This window comes from Gekko japonicus, unplaced genomic scaffold (assembly GCF_001447785.1).
Source record: "Gekko japonicus isolate JY-2015 unplaced genomic scaffold, Gekko_japonicus_V1.1 scaffold3619, whole genome shotgun sequence".
Lineage (NCBI taxonomy): Eukaryota > Metazoa > Chordata > Lepidosauria > Squamata > Gekkonidae > Gekko > Gekko japonicus.
The window spans coordinates 58,850-75,062 of record NW_015165345.1 but is presented as its reverse complement, the minus strand read 5'-3'; the positions used below and the strand labels follow the sequence as shown (position 1 = coordinate 75,062).

Here is a 16,213-nt window from a genome sequence, read left to right as displayed (position 1 = left end):
GGTATAAATCGGAAAGATGATAGATAGATAGATAGATAGATAGATAGATAGATAGATAGATAGATAGATAGACAGACAGACAGACAGACAGACAGACAGACAGACAGACAGAAAGACAGAAAGATCTTTGCATCTGCATCCATCCTAGCTAGTTAGATAGACAGACAGACAGACAGACAGACAGACAGACAGACAGACAGACAGACAGACAGACAGACAGACAGACAGACAGAAAGACAGAAAGATCTTTGCATCTGCATCCATCCTAGCTAGTTAGATTAGATTCTAACCCTATCTCTCACCAGTACGATCTAGAATGGAGCTCCCTAAATAAAGAACTCCTTATTAGTTTGAAACTGACAGGTGGCTCTGTGTAACGCTGTAAATTTGCTAGCACACGTAGAACAAAGAGAAGCATTCCACTACAATAGGATACAGATTACTGGCTTACTATACTAGTGATTTTTTTCTTTCACCCCTGACATCCACTCCTCACAAAGCAGGGGACGTTCTAACCAGCCCTTTCCTTGCACTGCTGGGTGCAAACAAAACCCCCAAGGCTTCTCCTGTCCTCTAGACTACTTTCCCAACAGGCTCCACCAAAGGCTCCCCCCCGCAAGGGCTCTTCAGTACACAGCCCCTCCGTAGCTGCTCGATGGCCATCACGAGAACAGGGCTTACCTCCGACATGGTTCTCAGGACGGTGATGCTGCGCAGAAAGCGGATGGCAAGGGAGGGGAGGATGCTGACAGTGACAGAGAGCAAGACAACGAGCAGAGCCGTTGGGTCCGTCAGTGCATTCTTAGAGGCATCTGCATAAAAGCAAAGGTTGGAGGTAGCTTAGATCCAATAATAAGCGACTGGAAGTGGGGAAGCACTGAGGGACTCGGGTGGGATGGAAATCCTTTCCCACCTCGCTGGCCCCACCACCTCCCCTCTTGATATGCCCCCTCTGCTCAACTCTCCTGGTCACACATTCCCCCCCACACACATACTTTCCTGGTCAACCAGCTTCCTCCCCACCAACCGTTCCATCCCATGCACTTCCCTTCCCTCTCTCCTCCCCAACCCTTCCACTATGCGTTGACCCCTATGCACCAGTCCTGAGCTTTTCCTCATTTTGAATCCAGTTCTCTGGGGGCAGGGGGGAGGTACACACCCCTAATGTAGCCAATCTTCCAAGAGCTTACAGTAGCCCCTGTAAGAAGAGCTCTGTAAGCTCTTGGAGGATTGGCTACATTAGGGGGGGTGTCGCCTGATATGCAAAGGAGTTCCTGCTACAAAAAGAGCCCTGGTTGTCTCATATAAAGATACACTTTTTACATTTTTTTTCTGCAAAGAGTGGGTTCACCGAAATGCAAACTTCTTCCCTGGGTGCCCCCACTTTGCGGACTTTTAGATCCACCCGAGAAGAGCACCATACAAATTAGGCATGTGATACTGCATGCCCTTTGTCCCTAGAGCGACCAGGTTGTGCCCGGCAACCAGTGTTCCCTCTAAGCTGAGTCAGTGTGAGCCAGCTCACAGTTTTTTAGCCTCCGGCTCACACATTTTTGTCTCAGCTCAGGAAGGAGGGCTCCAGAGCAAACTAATTTATGCAGTAGCCAAACCGCTCGCTCACAACTTTAAGGCCAGTAGCTCACCAAGTGGAATTCTTGCTCACAAGACCCGACAGCTTAGTGGGAACATTGCCGGCAATTGGCAGGAAGGTTGGGGGTATGAAATCATCTGTACCGCTACCACACGACAAACATGATGGATTGTATGGGCATAGACAAACTGTAGACAAACCACTTGGATTTTGGAGCAGAGTTTTGGTAGTCTCAGCCCTGCTCTAATTGGCTCCCCGAGTCACATGCTCCTGCTGGCCTGGCCTAGGCTGCAGTTCCTGGAATGGCCACTTGGAGGCCAGTTCAGTGGCTCACATCAGATCCAGACTCCTCGGCTGGTGTATGGCTATGATGGCGCCGGGCCCTGCTTCCCAGGGATCTGTGTTCAAGACCTGCGGTGCCTTTCCTATGCATCACAAAATCTCATTCATCTCGGTAAGGACCTGTGCAACTGCCGTACGCAAGATCGCAGCTACAGCTGACTCTGGGATTTGGTGAGAGGTAATTAGGTAATTGAGCCAACTTCAGAGGATGGCGGAAGACAGGAAGGCCTGGTGTGATCTGGTCCATGGGGTCGCAAAGAGTCGGACTCGACTGTGCGACTGAACAACAACAACAAATTAGGTAACAGCGTTCTGTGCGCCTTGGCATTTAGTCATGCTGGCCACATGACCACGGAAACGTCTTCGGACAGGGCTGGCTCTTCAGCTTGGAAACGGAGATGAGCACCACAACCCTAGAGTCGGATTTGACTGGCTTTCGAGCAAGGGAAACCTAATTAGGAAAAGGCAGTCTCACTGGACCCCTCCTCCTTCAACCGGAAGGGGCAGGGCACGCAGGCAGTTCCCTGTCGTGTTTGGGGAAGTGACCCTTTCCCATGGGGCTCGACAGCCTCACAGCTTACAGAAAGCCAGACCCAAACTGTGACCTTTCCTCCTCCATGCAAAGGAAAAGGCAAGAAGAACTTCCAACTGAGGAGGAGGCCTCTTACCGGGGAACTGGAACACGGTGGGGGCCGTCTCGTAAGCCTGGAAACTCTGAGTGAGGTAGGAACAAAGGCAGTAGAGAATTAAGCTGAGGAAGATGGCCAGGATGGAGAAGACGGTCCAGAATTTGACATCCAGGATGATCTACCCAGGGAGATGGGGAGAAGAGAAGAAGAGCGGTGAAGAACCACTTGGCACACCCCCTTGCCCATGATACCTGCATGGTTTCCTTTGGGTGGCCTTTAGTCAGGTACAGCATAAGCCTTTCGCGCTCTGTTGGCCAGGCAAGGACAGAAGTTGGCTCTCAAGGGGGGAGTGGACACATTTTCCAAGGAACTCATGTCCATCAATGGCTATCAGCCACAGCAACCGAGTGGAACCTCTATGTTTAGAGGCAGTAACCCTCTGAAATCCAGCAACAGATTACATCTCTGGGCCTCTGGGCCCTGCTTGTAGGCCTATGGCTGGCCACTGTGTGAATGAGGGTGCTGGTTTAGATAAACAATTTGTCTGTTCCCTAGGGTTGCCAGCTCTCGGTTGGGAAATTACTGGAAAGGTTAGTAGCTACATAGCTCAGCTACGGTGGGGCTTTTCTTAAAGAATTTCTCCTGTAAATGCTGCCCCCCCATCATTTAAAAAGGTGCATGCTCCTTTAAGCAGAGTGGGGTGCTATAGTTGACTAATTCCTGCACTGAGCAAGGGGGTTGGAGTAGGTGACCTCTAGGATCCCTTCTAACTCTGTGTCAAGAAACTGGTCTCCTTTAAGAGTTTTTCTGCCTAAGTGTTAACATTCTTGACTATAGAAGTCATCACCACCACCTGCCGGCTTGTTATCAGAATTGTTGCTTAGGCTGGAAGAAGTGATTTACTTGCAGCCGCTGAGAACTGTCATCTAAAGTGGTTGACAGCTTGCAACTTAGAGATCTATCCTGGTAACAGTTTTCTATTGGCTAAATGGTTAAGAACACCTACGTAGAATAGGCAGCTTGAGAGGACTCAGAGAGAGAAGGAACTGCCTCGAAACTCTCTTCGACTTCTACCCTGCTGTTATGCTTTCAGAGACTGAGCTCAAGGAACGCCAGTTGAGATGCCAGAGCTACATGCCTGATAGAAAAAGTAGTGAGTAGAATAGCCTCCTGGATTTCCTATTTTGGTTTCTATTCCTTGCTCAGCTGTATACAGTCTTTCCCCTATCTATGTATTGTTTGTCCTTTGTTTTTGTAAATAAAGTTTTATGTGTTTTTATACAAATGGGAGTGAGTTTACTGGCCAAACCCAGTTAAGTATTTCCAGTGACACACCTACAATCTACCAGAAAATTTATTCTCCCCCCCCCCCCCCCTTCTCAGCCTGCTATTGTCACACTCTGGGGCTAAGATCTGCAGACGTCTCTCTGCGTCGATTTTAAAAGGCTTGGTTCCACACTAGCTGAGTCATAATCCTCAGATTATTCGGTTTTTCATTCTGCACTGAGAACTTCAGCCCCACCAGAAAAAAACCTGCCCCGCAACCCACAAAATCCTAGCCACGGACCTGTTCCTGGATACGTAGGGAGTGGATAGGGCTGCCAAGACCGGGGCGGGGATTCCCCCACTGAAAGGGCCCCCAATCCACCGGTCTGGATCTGGCGGGCAGGGGGAACCCCACCCCCGAAGTGGCCGGATCAGGCTGACGTGCCCAGCTCGATGACATCGCCCAGAAGTGACGTAATCACACTGGGCACGTCGCAGGGTGACGCTCTAGCAATCGCCCTAAAAACTCTATGGTACCATAGAGTTTTTAGGGCGATTGCTAGAGCGTCACCCTGCGACGTGCCCAGCGTGATGATGTCGCTTCCGGGCGACGTAAATGTGAAACTCCGGGACCAGGACCTCCCTGCTATTGCAGATAAGAGACTTGGCAACCCTAGGAGTGGAGCCTGGGAAGGGCAGGGTTTGGGGAAGGAGGAGACCTCGGAGTATAATCCCATAAAGCCCGCCCTACAAAGCAGTCATTTTCACCAGGGGGGCTGATCTCTGTGGTCTGGAGATCGGTTGCAATTCTGGGACATCTCCAGGACCCATCTGGAGGCTGGCAGCCCTACGGCACAGGTGCTCGTATGCCAGGTTCGTTCTGTATGCATACATCCGAAGTGTCACATGCAGGGGTCATTTTGTAGAAAAAGAGGTGCAGGAGCTCATTGGCATAACTCATTAGCATATCTCATTTGCATATGCCACACCCCCTGACATCACCGGAAGTGTGTCGGAAGGCAACACCCACCGCTCAGGCTCCACTGGACTGTTTTGGATTGCTAGCTATGGTGGGGCACGTGCAGATCTGCCCTTGCAGAGGAGGGAGAGCTTGTACCTGAATAAAACTTGGTCTTAAAGGTGCCACTGGACTGTTTTGGATTGGTAGCTATTGGGGGTGGGGGGAATATGCAGATCTGTCCTCACAGAGGAGGGAGAGCTCGTACCTGAATAAAACGTGGTCTTAAAGGTGCCACTGGACTGTTTTGGACCGGGGGGCCAGGGGGGGGGCTCTGCAGCTTACCTGGCTGCTTCTTGCTCTGACTGAGGGCTGTTGGGAGCAGGGGGCGGGGCTTGTTGCATGTGCCCGCCCCCTGGGCTCTTTACTGCCGGAGCTCCGCACCTGTGCGCTCCTACAGGAAATGACCTCTGGTCACATGCCTGCAGGGCTGTAGGGCCTGGCAGTGGGGAACCCCTGCCTCCACGGGGGTGTGTGTGTCTGGCAACCCTACTGGTGTGCCACTACTGAGCCATGCTCCCTCCTAAACGGGGCATCAGATTGGCACAATCACCAGTGCATGACAGAACAGGTCCATCTAGCTCAGTATTTCCTATTCCAACTGACTGTGGTTCTCCAGGGTCTTCCTTGAACACCTGAATGCATGAAGCTGCCTTTCTGGACCATCAGTCCATAAAGGTCAATAGTATGTACTCAGACTGGCAAGTGGCTCTCCTGGGTCTGTCACATCATCTGCTGTCCGGTGCTTTTAACTGGGGCTGCCACTGATTGAACCTGGGAACTCCTGCGTGCCAGGCAGATGCTCTACCTCCGAGCCACAGCCCTTTTGACATCTGCTACCTGAGAGCCCCTAGCTAGAGACTCCAGGGATTAAATTGGGGGGGGGGGCCTTTTGCATGCAAAGCTGGGGTTGCACCACTGAGCTACAGCCTCTCTCCTTCATGGGAGGCACCCCATTTATTTATTTATTTTCAAATTTCCTTCATTTATACCCTGCCTTTCTCCCTAATGGACCCCCAGTGTTCCCTCTAAGCTGAGTTAGTGTGAGCCAGCTCACAGTTTTTTAGCCTCCGGCTCACACATTTTTGTCTTAGCACAGGAAGGAGGGCTACAGAGCAGACAAGTTATGCAGCAGCCAAATCGATCGCTCACAACTTTAACGCCAGGAGCTCACCAAGTAGAATTTTGGCTCACAAGACTCCACAGCTTAGAGGGAGTACCCAAGGTGTCTTCTTTGTTTTCCTCCCCTCCATTTTATCCTCACAATGATCTGGCAGGTCGGGCTGCTGAAAGAGAGTGGCTGACCCAAAGTCACCCAATGACCTTCCATGGCAGAGCAGGGAATCGAACCTGAGTCTCCTTATCTAACACTCTAACCACTGCGCCACACTACCTTACCAAAGTAGCCCACATTCCCTGCACAGGAAAACAAAGTTTTTAAAAATTGGAGATACATTTCGTAGAAGACTTCAAAGTTTCATGGAAGTGTTCAAATCTGAATACAATTTGAAATAATCCACGAGGTCCAAGTAGGGGTGCCGGCCCCATACCCGTGAGTCCCAGGAGCTTTCTGGGGCAGTGCCTGGGTAGAAGCAGCATCATGGATGCTGTGATATCACTTCCAGGTGATGGGCCAGAAGAAATGCCCCAGCATGCATGACACTCTAGGTATTTCCCCAATCTCCATGGTAAAGACCACAGAGTTTGGGGGAAGATTCCTAGAGCTTCATGGACACGGTGACATCACAGGTCCTGCAATGTCATTTCCTGTCTCTCAATAGATGGAGCAGGGGCAATTGAGGGTGGGGGGCAGTTCGCCTGCTGCAAGCGGGCAGTTTGCACACCAGTGCTGATGGCACTCAGGCCCCCCTCCCCAAGACCTACCTCCACCGTGACAGTCATTATGGCCGAGGTTGCTATTATCATGGCAAAGGACTGGTAATCCCCAACGATCCTGACGCCGGCTTTGTCTTCATAGGCCCAGAGGGCAATGTAGAAGGTGGCCAGGGAGACGAAAGAGCCCTGGATGAAGGCGAGGCAGAAGGTCCGGAAGTTGAAGAGCAGGTCTTTCTGACCGGCCTTGTAGAGCTCAGGGAACTTCAAGCTTTTCTTGGCACTCACATCCTAAGGGCAGTGGGAGAGAAGAGGAGAGAAGAGGCTCAGGCATCAGGCGGAAGGGAGGGACCAAGCTCTGCCTGGAGGAGTGGGCCTCCCAGTGGTTGCTGCCCCCTGCAGGCCAAGGTGAGTAAGGCAAGGCCACAATCCCAGTTGTCCCTGTCCTTTGGCAACTGTCCCCGGGAATTCTTTGTCCCTGTTTTGCCCTCTGGGTGTACATGCTGAAGTTTCCATTCTCAGGTTTGGGGTCTCTCCTACCTCCAGTGCTCTCGATGCCAAAGGGTTGGCAGAGGCCCCACCGCTGACTTAAATTCACCAGCTCCCAGGAATCAGGAAACGGGAGTTCAGTGGGTGAAGAACTGGCTTTGGTCTGTCCTGCATCGATGTCATGGGGTGACACCTAACTCTAGCAGTACAAGAGAAGGGAAGGAAATCCTCTCCATCCACTTTACCCCACACCTCCTTCTTGTTTGATCAATAAGGTTGTCTGAGCCTGTCAACTGGTGAGAGGGTTGGGGGGTGGGGAAATAGGGAGTGTAACATTGATAGGGTGCGTTCAGACGAGGCATTTGCAATCCCTTTACCCCCCCCCCCGTCTGATCATTCTCCAATGTTGTAGAGCCACTTCCGTTCGGAAGCCCGGGGCTTCCGATTTTCGCTCACCATTATTTTTTTTTAGGTTGGCGATATGCGCTTGGGCGAAGCTTCGCCCCGGCGTTTGTTTTTTAAAAAAAGAATAGGTCCTTAGTTTAAGGTTTTGGAGGACTCCGGGACCTCAGGGAGGCCAGTTTGGTCTTTAAACTTTAAAGGTAAGTCCTTACCTTTAAACTTTAAATGTAAGACGGGGTGTTTTGCGCATGCGTGAAGATCGCCATTCTGTGGATGGCTGCCTATGCGCATGCACAAACTGTGTTTAAAAAAAAAAAAAACCGCCGACACCCGCTGTGTGTGAATGGGCATACAGCGATGGGCTCCGCAGACAGGAGGTAAGTGTGATCGCGTTTCAGCCGGCATAAACTGTACCGGTTCCAAACGCCCCGTCTGAACGCACCCAGAGTGTGTCACTATATCACTCCTGGGGTATATCCAGATGTGGATGTAGGTTAGCTCTAGGAATCTCAGGAAATTAGGGTTGCCAGTTCCAGGTTGGGAAAAACCTGGAGGTGTGGAACCTGGGGAGAGTGGGGTTTGGGGAGGGGAGGGACCTCCGTAGGGTATATAGCCATGGAGTCCACCTTCCAAAGCAGCCATTTTCTCCAGATGGAACCATTTCCGCTGTTGCCCGGAGATCAGTTGTCATCCCAGGAGGTCCCCAGCCACTACCTGGAGATTGGCAACCCTCATGGAAACTCCATGGTGAAAGTGATGGTGGGCAAAGACCACAGCCAGTGGGAGGTCTCCCGCCAGAGTGGGAGACCTTGTTGCCCTATCTGATCAACCTCTATCATATACTACTACAATCGAGGTTTATAAGAGTATGCCTGGGATAGAGCAGGTGGAGAAAGAAGTACTTTTCTCCCTTTCTCACAATACAAGAACTCGTGGGCACTCAATGAAATTGCTAAGGAGTCGGGTTAGAACGGATAAAAGGAAGTACTTCTTCACCCAAAGAGTGATGAACACGTGGAATTCACTGCCACAGGAGTTGGCGACAGCTACAAGCATGGACGGCTTCAAGAGGGAATTAGATAAGCATATGAAGCAGAGGTCCATCCGTGGCTATTAGCCAGAGGTGTAGATAGGAATGCTCGGTCTGGGGCAAGTGATGCTCTGTATTCTTGGTCCTTGGGGGGGGGAACAGTGGGAGGGCTTCTAGTGCCCTGGCCCCACTGCTGGACCTCCTGATGGCACCTGATATTTTTTGGTCACTGTGTGACAGGGTGTTGGACTGGATGGGCCACTGGCCTGGTCCAACATTGGCTTCTCTTATGTTCTTATATGGAGCAGAGGTCCATCCGGGGCTCTTAGCCACAAGATATAGACAGGAACTCTCTGTCTGGGGCAAGGGATGCTCTGTATTCTTGGTGCTTGGGGGGGGGGCAACAGTGGGAGGGCTTCTAGTGTCCTGGCCCCACTGGTGGACCTCCTGATGGCACCTGGTATTTTTGGGCACTGTGTGACAGAGTTTTGGCCTGGATGGGCCATTGGCCTGATCCAACATTGGCTTCTCTTATGTTCTTATGTCTGGGGCAAGTAATGCTCTGTATTCTTGGTGCTTGGGTGGAGGGCAACAGTGGGAGGGCTCCTAGTGCCCTGGCCCCACTGCTGGACCTCCTGATGGCACCTGGTATTTTTGGCCACTGTGTGACAGTGTTGGACTGGATGGGCCCATTGGCCTGATCCAACATTGGCTTCTCTTATGTTCTTAATCAACCCCACCGGTCAAAGAACATAATTGGCCCTAAAAGTGTGATTTGGCTCTACAATGCCTATCCGGAGGGGGCGGACCTGTGGAAAGGAAGTTCCCCTCTTCTCCACCATACCATTTCCTCAATCAAGAATGCCTTAGCTGGGATGCCTTTTTTTTAAAAAAAAGCAGATGCCATTATTGTATCAGTCACAAGTTTGCCCTTCGCCATTTTTTAATGAACTAAAAACGTCCCCCCCGCCCACTCCGCAAGGATCCATCCATCTTTCTAATTTTTATTCTGTCGCCATCTAAGGAGCCCAGAGAGGCATAAATCATTCCCCTCGCGACACCCCTGCGAGGTAGCTTAGGCTCAGTGAGAGCGACTGGCCCAAGTTCACCCAGGTAGTTTTGCAGCTGAGAGCGGATTTGGACACACACACCGCGTTCAGCACCCTCCTTGCTAACCCTGCATTGCCTCTTCAGCCTTGCCGCGGAAAACTAATGCCGCCCGCTGCAGGCCAAACACAGTCTCCAGAAACATGGACCAATTGTTGGGTGGGGGGAGACCAGGGGTGTCTCATCAATACACAGGTGTCCTTATTTCAAGCTGTCGAATTGTGGAGGCCAGCCCTGCCTTACCTGTTCAAACATCCCCATGCAGAGCACTGGGTAAGAAGTGTAGAAGACGTTGTAAAGAGCCAGGAACCAACCTTCAAACAGGGGCTGCAAGGCAAGAGAGAACAGAGGGTGGCAATTGAGAGCAGGGCGGAGCCACACGGAGGCGTCCCTCACTGAACTGGCCATCACTTAATTTGTTCATGTGACCTATTAAGAAATGGACGCCCGGCTTCCAGCTGAGAGAACAATAAAACTAACGGACACTTGATTTATGTAATAAAAATAATAATAACTGACCCATCAGCTTAACAACAAGCCACTCTGAAGAAATGAAACAACTGGCCAGTTCCCTGGTTCATAACACTAACCAAAGGCTACCTGAAACAAAGTAGCCTTACATGCCCTATGGCAGGGGTGTCAAACATGCGGCCCAGGGGCCGGATGAGGCCCCCAGAGGGCTTCTATCAGCCCCGCAGTGGAACTGGCTGTCTTCTGCTTCTGCTTCCAGTTCTGCTGCTGCTGCGCCGTCGTAGGTTTGCAGCTTACAGATACACACCTGAACAGCATACTCAAGATTGCAACAGCACAGACATTTTGATGCAGTCATTCAGAGCAAGAGGGGTCCGTTATCAGACACAGTTAAATAGACAAAATATTGCTAATGTTTTAAGCATGTGTTTGTGTCCTTTATATAGTTTATATATCCACTACCTGGCATTACATTTTATGACACACATGGCCTGGCCCAAAATGGTCTCATTCATGTCAGATCCGGCACTCGTAACAAATGAGTGCGACACCCCTGCCCTATGGAATGCTGGAAAATTCCACAGGGCACGAACTTCCCCAGGAAGCTGGTTCCGGACAGAGGGGGCAACCATGGAAAAGGCCCTTGTCCTGAGGGACCCAGGGGCAGTTGGGAGCCCGTTATAGTGGAGGAAGCAGCAGCCCAGCTTAAACCCCAAGATGTGCCCCCCCAGCTTCCAACGACCACTTGTGGGGCCATCAGAGGGTGGACAGAAAGCAGCCAGGTGCCTTTCATTCATGTCTGGAGGCAGCTGCCGCTGAGAGTTCCTGCCTCCTAGGGGACAATTAACACCTAAAGGAAAAGCGGAAGCAGCCAGGCATCTTTCTATCATGCCCAGATCCTGGTTTTGGTCCCTTATTTCCTTCTGGCCTCTGCAGTCTAGACGAAAGCTGCTCCTTGGACACGATGACCGCCATTTGAGTTGAAGCTACATTATCAGTAATCCTTACAGCAGCCCGGAAAAGGAGCCCAGTATTGGCTTCCCTGTGTTACAAACGACAGGTCGTGAAAACTGTCCTCAAGATGCTTTTTGTGACTAAGGAGATATCTGAATCCGGGGCTTCCTGGTTTGCGAAACGCTTACATGCTTACATGCGAAACACTAAGCCAGAGAGGTCGAACTCATTTGTTACGAGGGCCGGATCACTTTATGGTCGAATCTGCATTTGCATTTTTAAATCAGTTTCATGCTGCTGTGACGCCGTCTTTCTCTATGCTTGTTTGAATGTTGTTTGGAGAAGTTTCTTTTAAAGCAGTGCAGAGGTGCCATGACAGTGGAGCCACCCTGAAAGGATGATAAACATATGTGGACGTGCAAAAGTATGCTAGCACTCTTGAGGTGTGAAAACGACACCAGATGTAGATAGCTTTTTTGAAGATGGAGTCAAAAGGATGGGACACCGGTGGGAAAGACAAATGCAGATTCAGCCTATATCTCTGGTACCTGGCAATACATTTACACAGGGCTATTTTTGGGCAGGAACGCACAGGAACGGAGTTCCGGCTAGCTCCCAAGTTGGCCACGCCCAGCAGGAACTCATTAGCATAACAGGCCACACCCAGCAGTAGAAACTCATTGGGATTGGCTACATGAGGGGTGTGTGGCCTAACATGCAAAGGAGTTCCTGCTACAAAAAAAGGCCCTGGGTTTTGACAACAAACAAGGTAAACAGAATAAGAAGCAAAAGGTGGGTGTGGCTGGATGACCACACTTCTGGTAACATGGGGGTGCGGCCTAATGTGCTAATGAGCTGTGCTTTCAGGGCTGTGGCCTAATATGCTAATGAGTTTCTGTTTTGGGGTGTGGCCAATTATGCTAATGAGTTCCTGCTGGACTTTTTCTACAAAAAAGCCCTGTGTTTACGTGTGCCATAAACGTAATGCCAGGTACCGGAGATATAAACTGTATAAAGGACATGCAGCTGATAAGCTGTGAGTTGGTGTATCCTCACTGCAAGGCCTCATGGGCTGGGAGGGGGGTGCAAAGGAAAACTCATGTGGGCAGATTGGAGAGCCAGTGGGGCAGCACGGGGCAGACGCTCCCACGCTGCTTGACAGATGGGGTTGTTCTGCCGTGCTGAAGTCACAATCAAAGTGGCTCTGACCACTCCCCCCTGAGTAGTCTCCTGTTCCCTCCCTCGCACTAGTTGCTCGCAGGCTGCATAAGAGCCTCAGATGGGCCGGTTCTGGCCCCCGGACCTTATGTCTGACACCCCTGCACTAAGCTGTACCTGCTCAGAACAGCAGAATCAAAATACCTCAATTGTAAACAATTTTTTAGGGGGGGGGGAGAAAAAGAGTCACCTGGGCAGTGAAGCCGGTGTAGAAAGCAAACCAGATCTGTGCCATCATGCCAGCAAACGTCTTGTAGAAGAAATACCGGAGGAACTTGCAAATGCGTAGGTAAGACCATCGGCCGTGGACAAAGAGGAGCCGTTGCAGGTAGCGGAACTGCGCCAGGGCGTAGTCGCTGCACTGGACTGCCTGCATGCCTTCTTGCCCGCTGATCCCCACCCCAATGTCAGCGGCTGGAGAGGAAGAGAGAGGATCAATTGAGAGGGGCTCGAATTCACGACCCAAGAGCCTCCATGAACCATTTTTTTGTTAGCGAGAAGCCTATGAAACTCTACCACTCAGAGATGCAGCTGCAGCGCGGCGCCAGCGGTCGCTCGAGAGCTGAGCTCCGAGCGAGCGATCTTTCCCTTGGATTTAAAGGGTCTCTGATCATTGGAGACTACCCCATGCTCTGGGGCAGGAGCAGTGGGGGGCGGGGGGCTTGAGCTTAGGTACCAGGGAGAAGGCAACTTGCTGGGAGACCTATTTGGCTCGCTCCAAAGCAAACTGGAGGCAGAAACCAATGGTGGTGGGTAGAGCTGTCACTACCATGAACTGGGAGGCTGGCAAGCGGAGATCTTTAAGTCAAGCTGTAACGATTCTATGTTTTACTGTGTGTGTGTGTGTTTAAAAGTTTGGTTGGCATGGCTGTGTGAGGATAATCTAGAGTGCTGGACTCAAGCAAGTGATATGCTTGGTGAGTGACAAAGAGGGGGAGGGGTTTTGGAAGGGATGCTGTGTGGATGATTTGTATGTCTATCAGGAGTGACTGTTAAGAATTATGACAGCTAAACAGTTAGTCAGTCAGCAGAGAGTGCTGTGTAAAAGCAGTTAATATGAGTTTTGTTCTGTATGATATCTGAGAGAGAGCGCAGCATATATCTTCAATAAGGAATTTTTAAAGTTCTGAAAGCAGTTAAATTTACAAAGAGATTAAACTGTGTGGTTGCCTAAGTAAGAGATTCCTGTCAGCACTAAAACTGACAGAGTGTGTGATACAGCTGACAGATATAGTTACAAGAACCTTATTCCCAGCCAGTTACATAATATCCAACCTTTAGTTTTGTTCCTCTTCAAATAAATCCTTTTTATTTAAGTTTATCCCAGAAGCCTGATCCATTATTCCTCTGGAAACACATAGTCCCTCAAAAGGCAAGACCCTGGGTCACAATACCAAAACCAGAAACAGTAAGTATAAAGGTTTGGAAAGCCTAAAATATTCCTGGTGGCAGCCAGATACCCATAGGAAAATAAAACATAAGAACCCTTTTAAAGGGAAACCAGACCTCCCCAGATAAGAGGTCGTCACACAAGCGCATAACTGTGAGTTAATGAAATTGATCTGTGTTCTCAAAGCAAAGACTGTCGTTATTGGTAGCCCCTCAATAGACTGGAATTTCTCACCATTTCTATTCAACTGGCCAAAAACGAGGGAGAACATCCCAAACTCCGGCGGCTTTTTGGCAGAGTAGAGGGGAATGAGCAGGGCAAAATACCAATAAGCATCTAATAGAAGAGCAAGCTGAAATTGACAGAGAATGGAGTTTTGGGAGCTGAATTGCTTTAAGACTTGTTTATGGTTAAAGAAATAGTAAGTCCCCACTGTTACCCCGATCTCAATTTTTCCCTCCCTCAGGAGAGGGGCAGGAGGCCCATTACGATTTGTGGGGTGAAAGCACTGAACTGAGAAAGAATAAAAGTGTTTGCTATGTTTAAAATTGCCTACAATTGACTATTGACTATTGATGGTTTTAAATTAAACTCCCCCCCCCCAACTGGAGTGAGGCTGTGTATTAAAAAGTTGGAAAACAAAGGTCTAGGCGTTCAGCCAAGGGACAGTGGTGACTTTCCAGCACTGGGCAGTGAACCAGAATTGGGCTTAAACCAAATATAGAGATAAACAGGTCTGGGAAGAAAGCCAGACTGAAAGCAAAATAGTAAACAAAAGTGGCAACAGTGAAACCGTTTGGGAACTGGTACAAAGCCCAAAAAAATAAAACAGCAAAATGTCGAATGTTAAGACTGTTCAGACTACCAAAACCCCGCAGTCATCACCTGTCAGCAAATTAGCAGCACCTGTTCAGAAAGAAATGCATAGTATGGTGGCAGAAGCAGTCGATCCACTCAAAGGCCAGATGGGAGAAATATTACGCCAAATCACACAAATAACAGAACAATTTACAAATAGTATGCAAAGCATTCAAAAATAGGTGGCTGAAAACTCAAAAGAAATAGCAGAGTTGAAGAAAAACAATGAGGACAGAGAAGAGGACCAAAGCAGTGGAAGAGGATACAAGAAAGATTGAAGATAAACAGAATATGAGCAAGAACTAATACGACTGCAGGTGGAGAAAGCGGCATATGTGTTAAGATTTCAGAACATTCCAGAAGAATATAATGAAGATCTTTCAAGAAAGATGGCCAAGCTGTTGGCAGACCATATGAACATGGAAAAAGAGGATGTGGAAAAAGAGTTTGACCAAGTATTTAGAATGAATTCAGCTTATGCAAGGCGGATGAAAGTTTCACGAGAGGTACAGGTACGCTTCTATAAGAGGATGGCAAGAGACAAAATTTTGAGAGAAGTTAACACTAAACCGCTAAAGAAATATGAAGTGGAAATAAAAGTCTTGAAAGAGATTCCATGGAGAGTCAGAGAGAAGAGAATACTCCAAACTATCAGGGCTATTGAGGGAAAACAAGATTCAATACAGATAATTACTCCCCGAGGGTCTGGTTTTCACCTACCAAGGGAAAAAATATTGGATTACATCCATTTTTAAACTAGAAGACTTTTTAGAAATGCATGGTGAAGAACTTGGAATGGAAGAGGAGGAGGAAGAAGAGGAGGAAGAGGAAGAGGAGAGTAAAGAAGAGGACCCACAGGAAAAAGGAGCAGGAACCGATCTCAAACCTAAAGAGAAAAGGATACTGGCCGCTCGAAGGAAATCCCCAATTGGAACACGGCAATGGATAAAGGCGAAAAGGGCAACAACAGAATGGAAGGAGTGATGGATAAAGGGAAAATCAAGATATTATCTGTGAATGTGAATGGACTGAATGGACCGCAAAAAAGAAGAAGGATATTTCACCAATTAGGTAAACAGAAATTAGATGTCATTTGCCCGCAAGAAACACATATTCGTAAAAAGGATGAGAAATTTTTACAAAACAGAAAATTGGGGAAAACATTTATAGCTTCAGATACAGGGGAAAAGAAGAGAGGAGTGGTGACAATAGTTAAAGAAAGTCTATTCCCCGAAAATGTATATGCTTCAGATGACGGGAGAATTCTGATGGTGGAAATCCAAAATCAGGAGAAAAAGATTTTAGTAGTAAAAAAACCAAGACCAAGAGAAATTTTATAAGGAACTTCATGAACTTATTGTTGGACAAGACTGCCAAAATATTTGCCTGCTGGGAGATTTTAATACAATCTTTGATGAAGAAAAAGATAAACAGATGAGTGGGAAGAAGAAGAAAAGGAAGACGGAAATGCCAAGAAATCTAGAATATTTACTGACAGAACTAAATTTGGTGGATGCTTGGAGAATAAGAAACTACTCTACGAAACAATTCACATATTACTCGGCTAGACATGATTTGTGGTCTCGTATAGATATGGATTTCAACAGTAATGGTT

General features: G+C 48.9%; 1 protein-coding gene across 1 annotated transcript in view; it reads right to left on the bottom strand.

Annotated features, from left to right (window-relative positions):
* The window catches only part of ATP8B3 (ATPase, aminophospholipid transporter, class I, type 8B, member 3), a gene marked incomplete at its 5' end in the record, with an annotated part of 76,862 nt that overhangs the window by 2,880 nt on the left and 57,769 nt on the right, over positions 1 to 16,213 (bottom strand). The window contains 5 exons of the mRNA XM_015410569.1: positions 682 to 812; positions 2,602 to 2,740; positions 6,731 to 6,970; positions 9,951 to 10,034; positions 12,541 to 12,764. Coding sequence (XP_015266055.1) covers positions 682 to 812; positions 2,602 to 2,740; positions 6,731 to 6,970; positions 9,951 to 10,034; positions 12,541 to 12,764 — 818 coding nt within the window. The remainder of the gene's footprint in view (positions 1 to 681; positions 813 to 2,601; positions 2,741 to 6,730; positions 6,971 to 9,950; positions 10,035 to 12,540; positions 12,765 to 16,213) is intronic.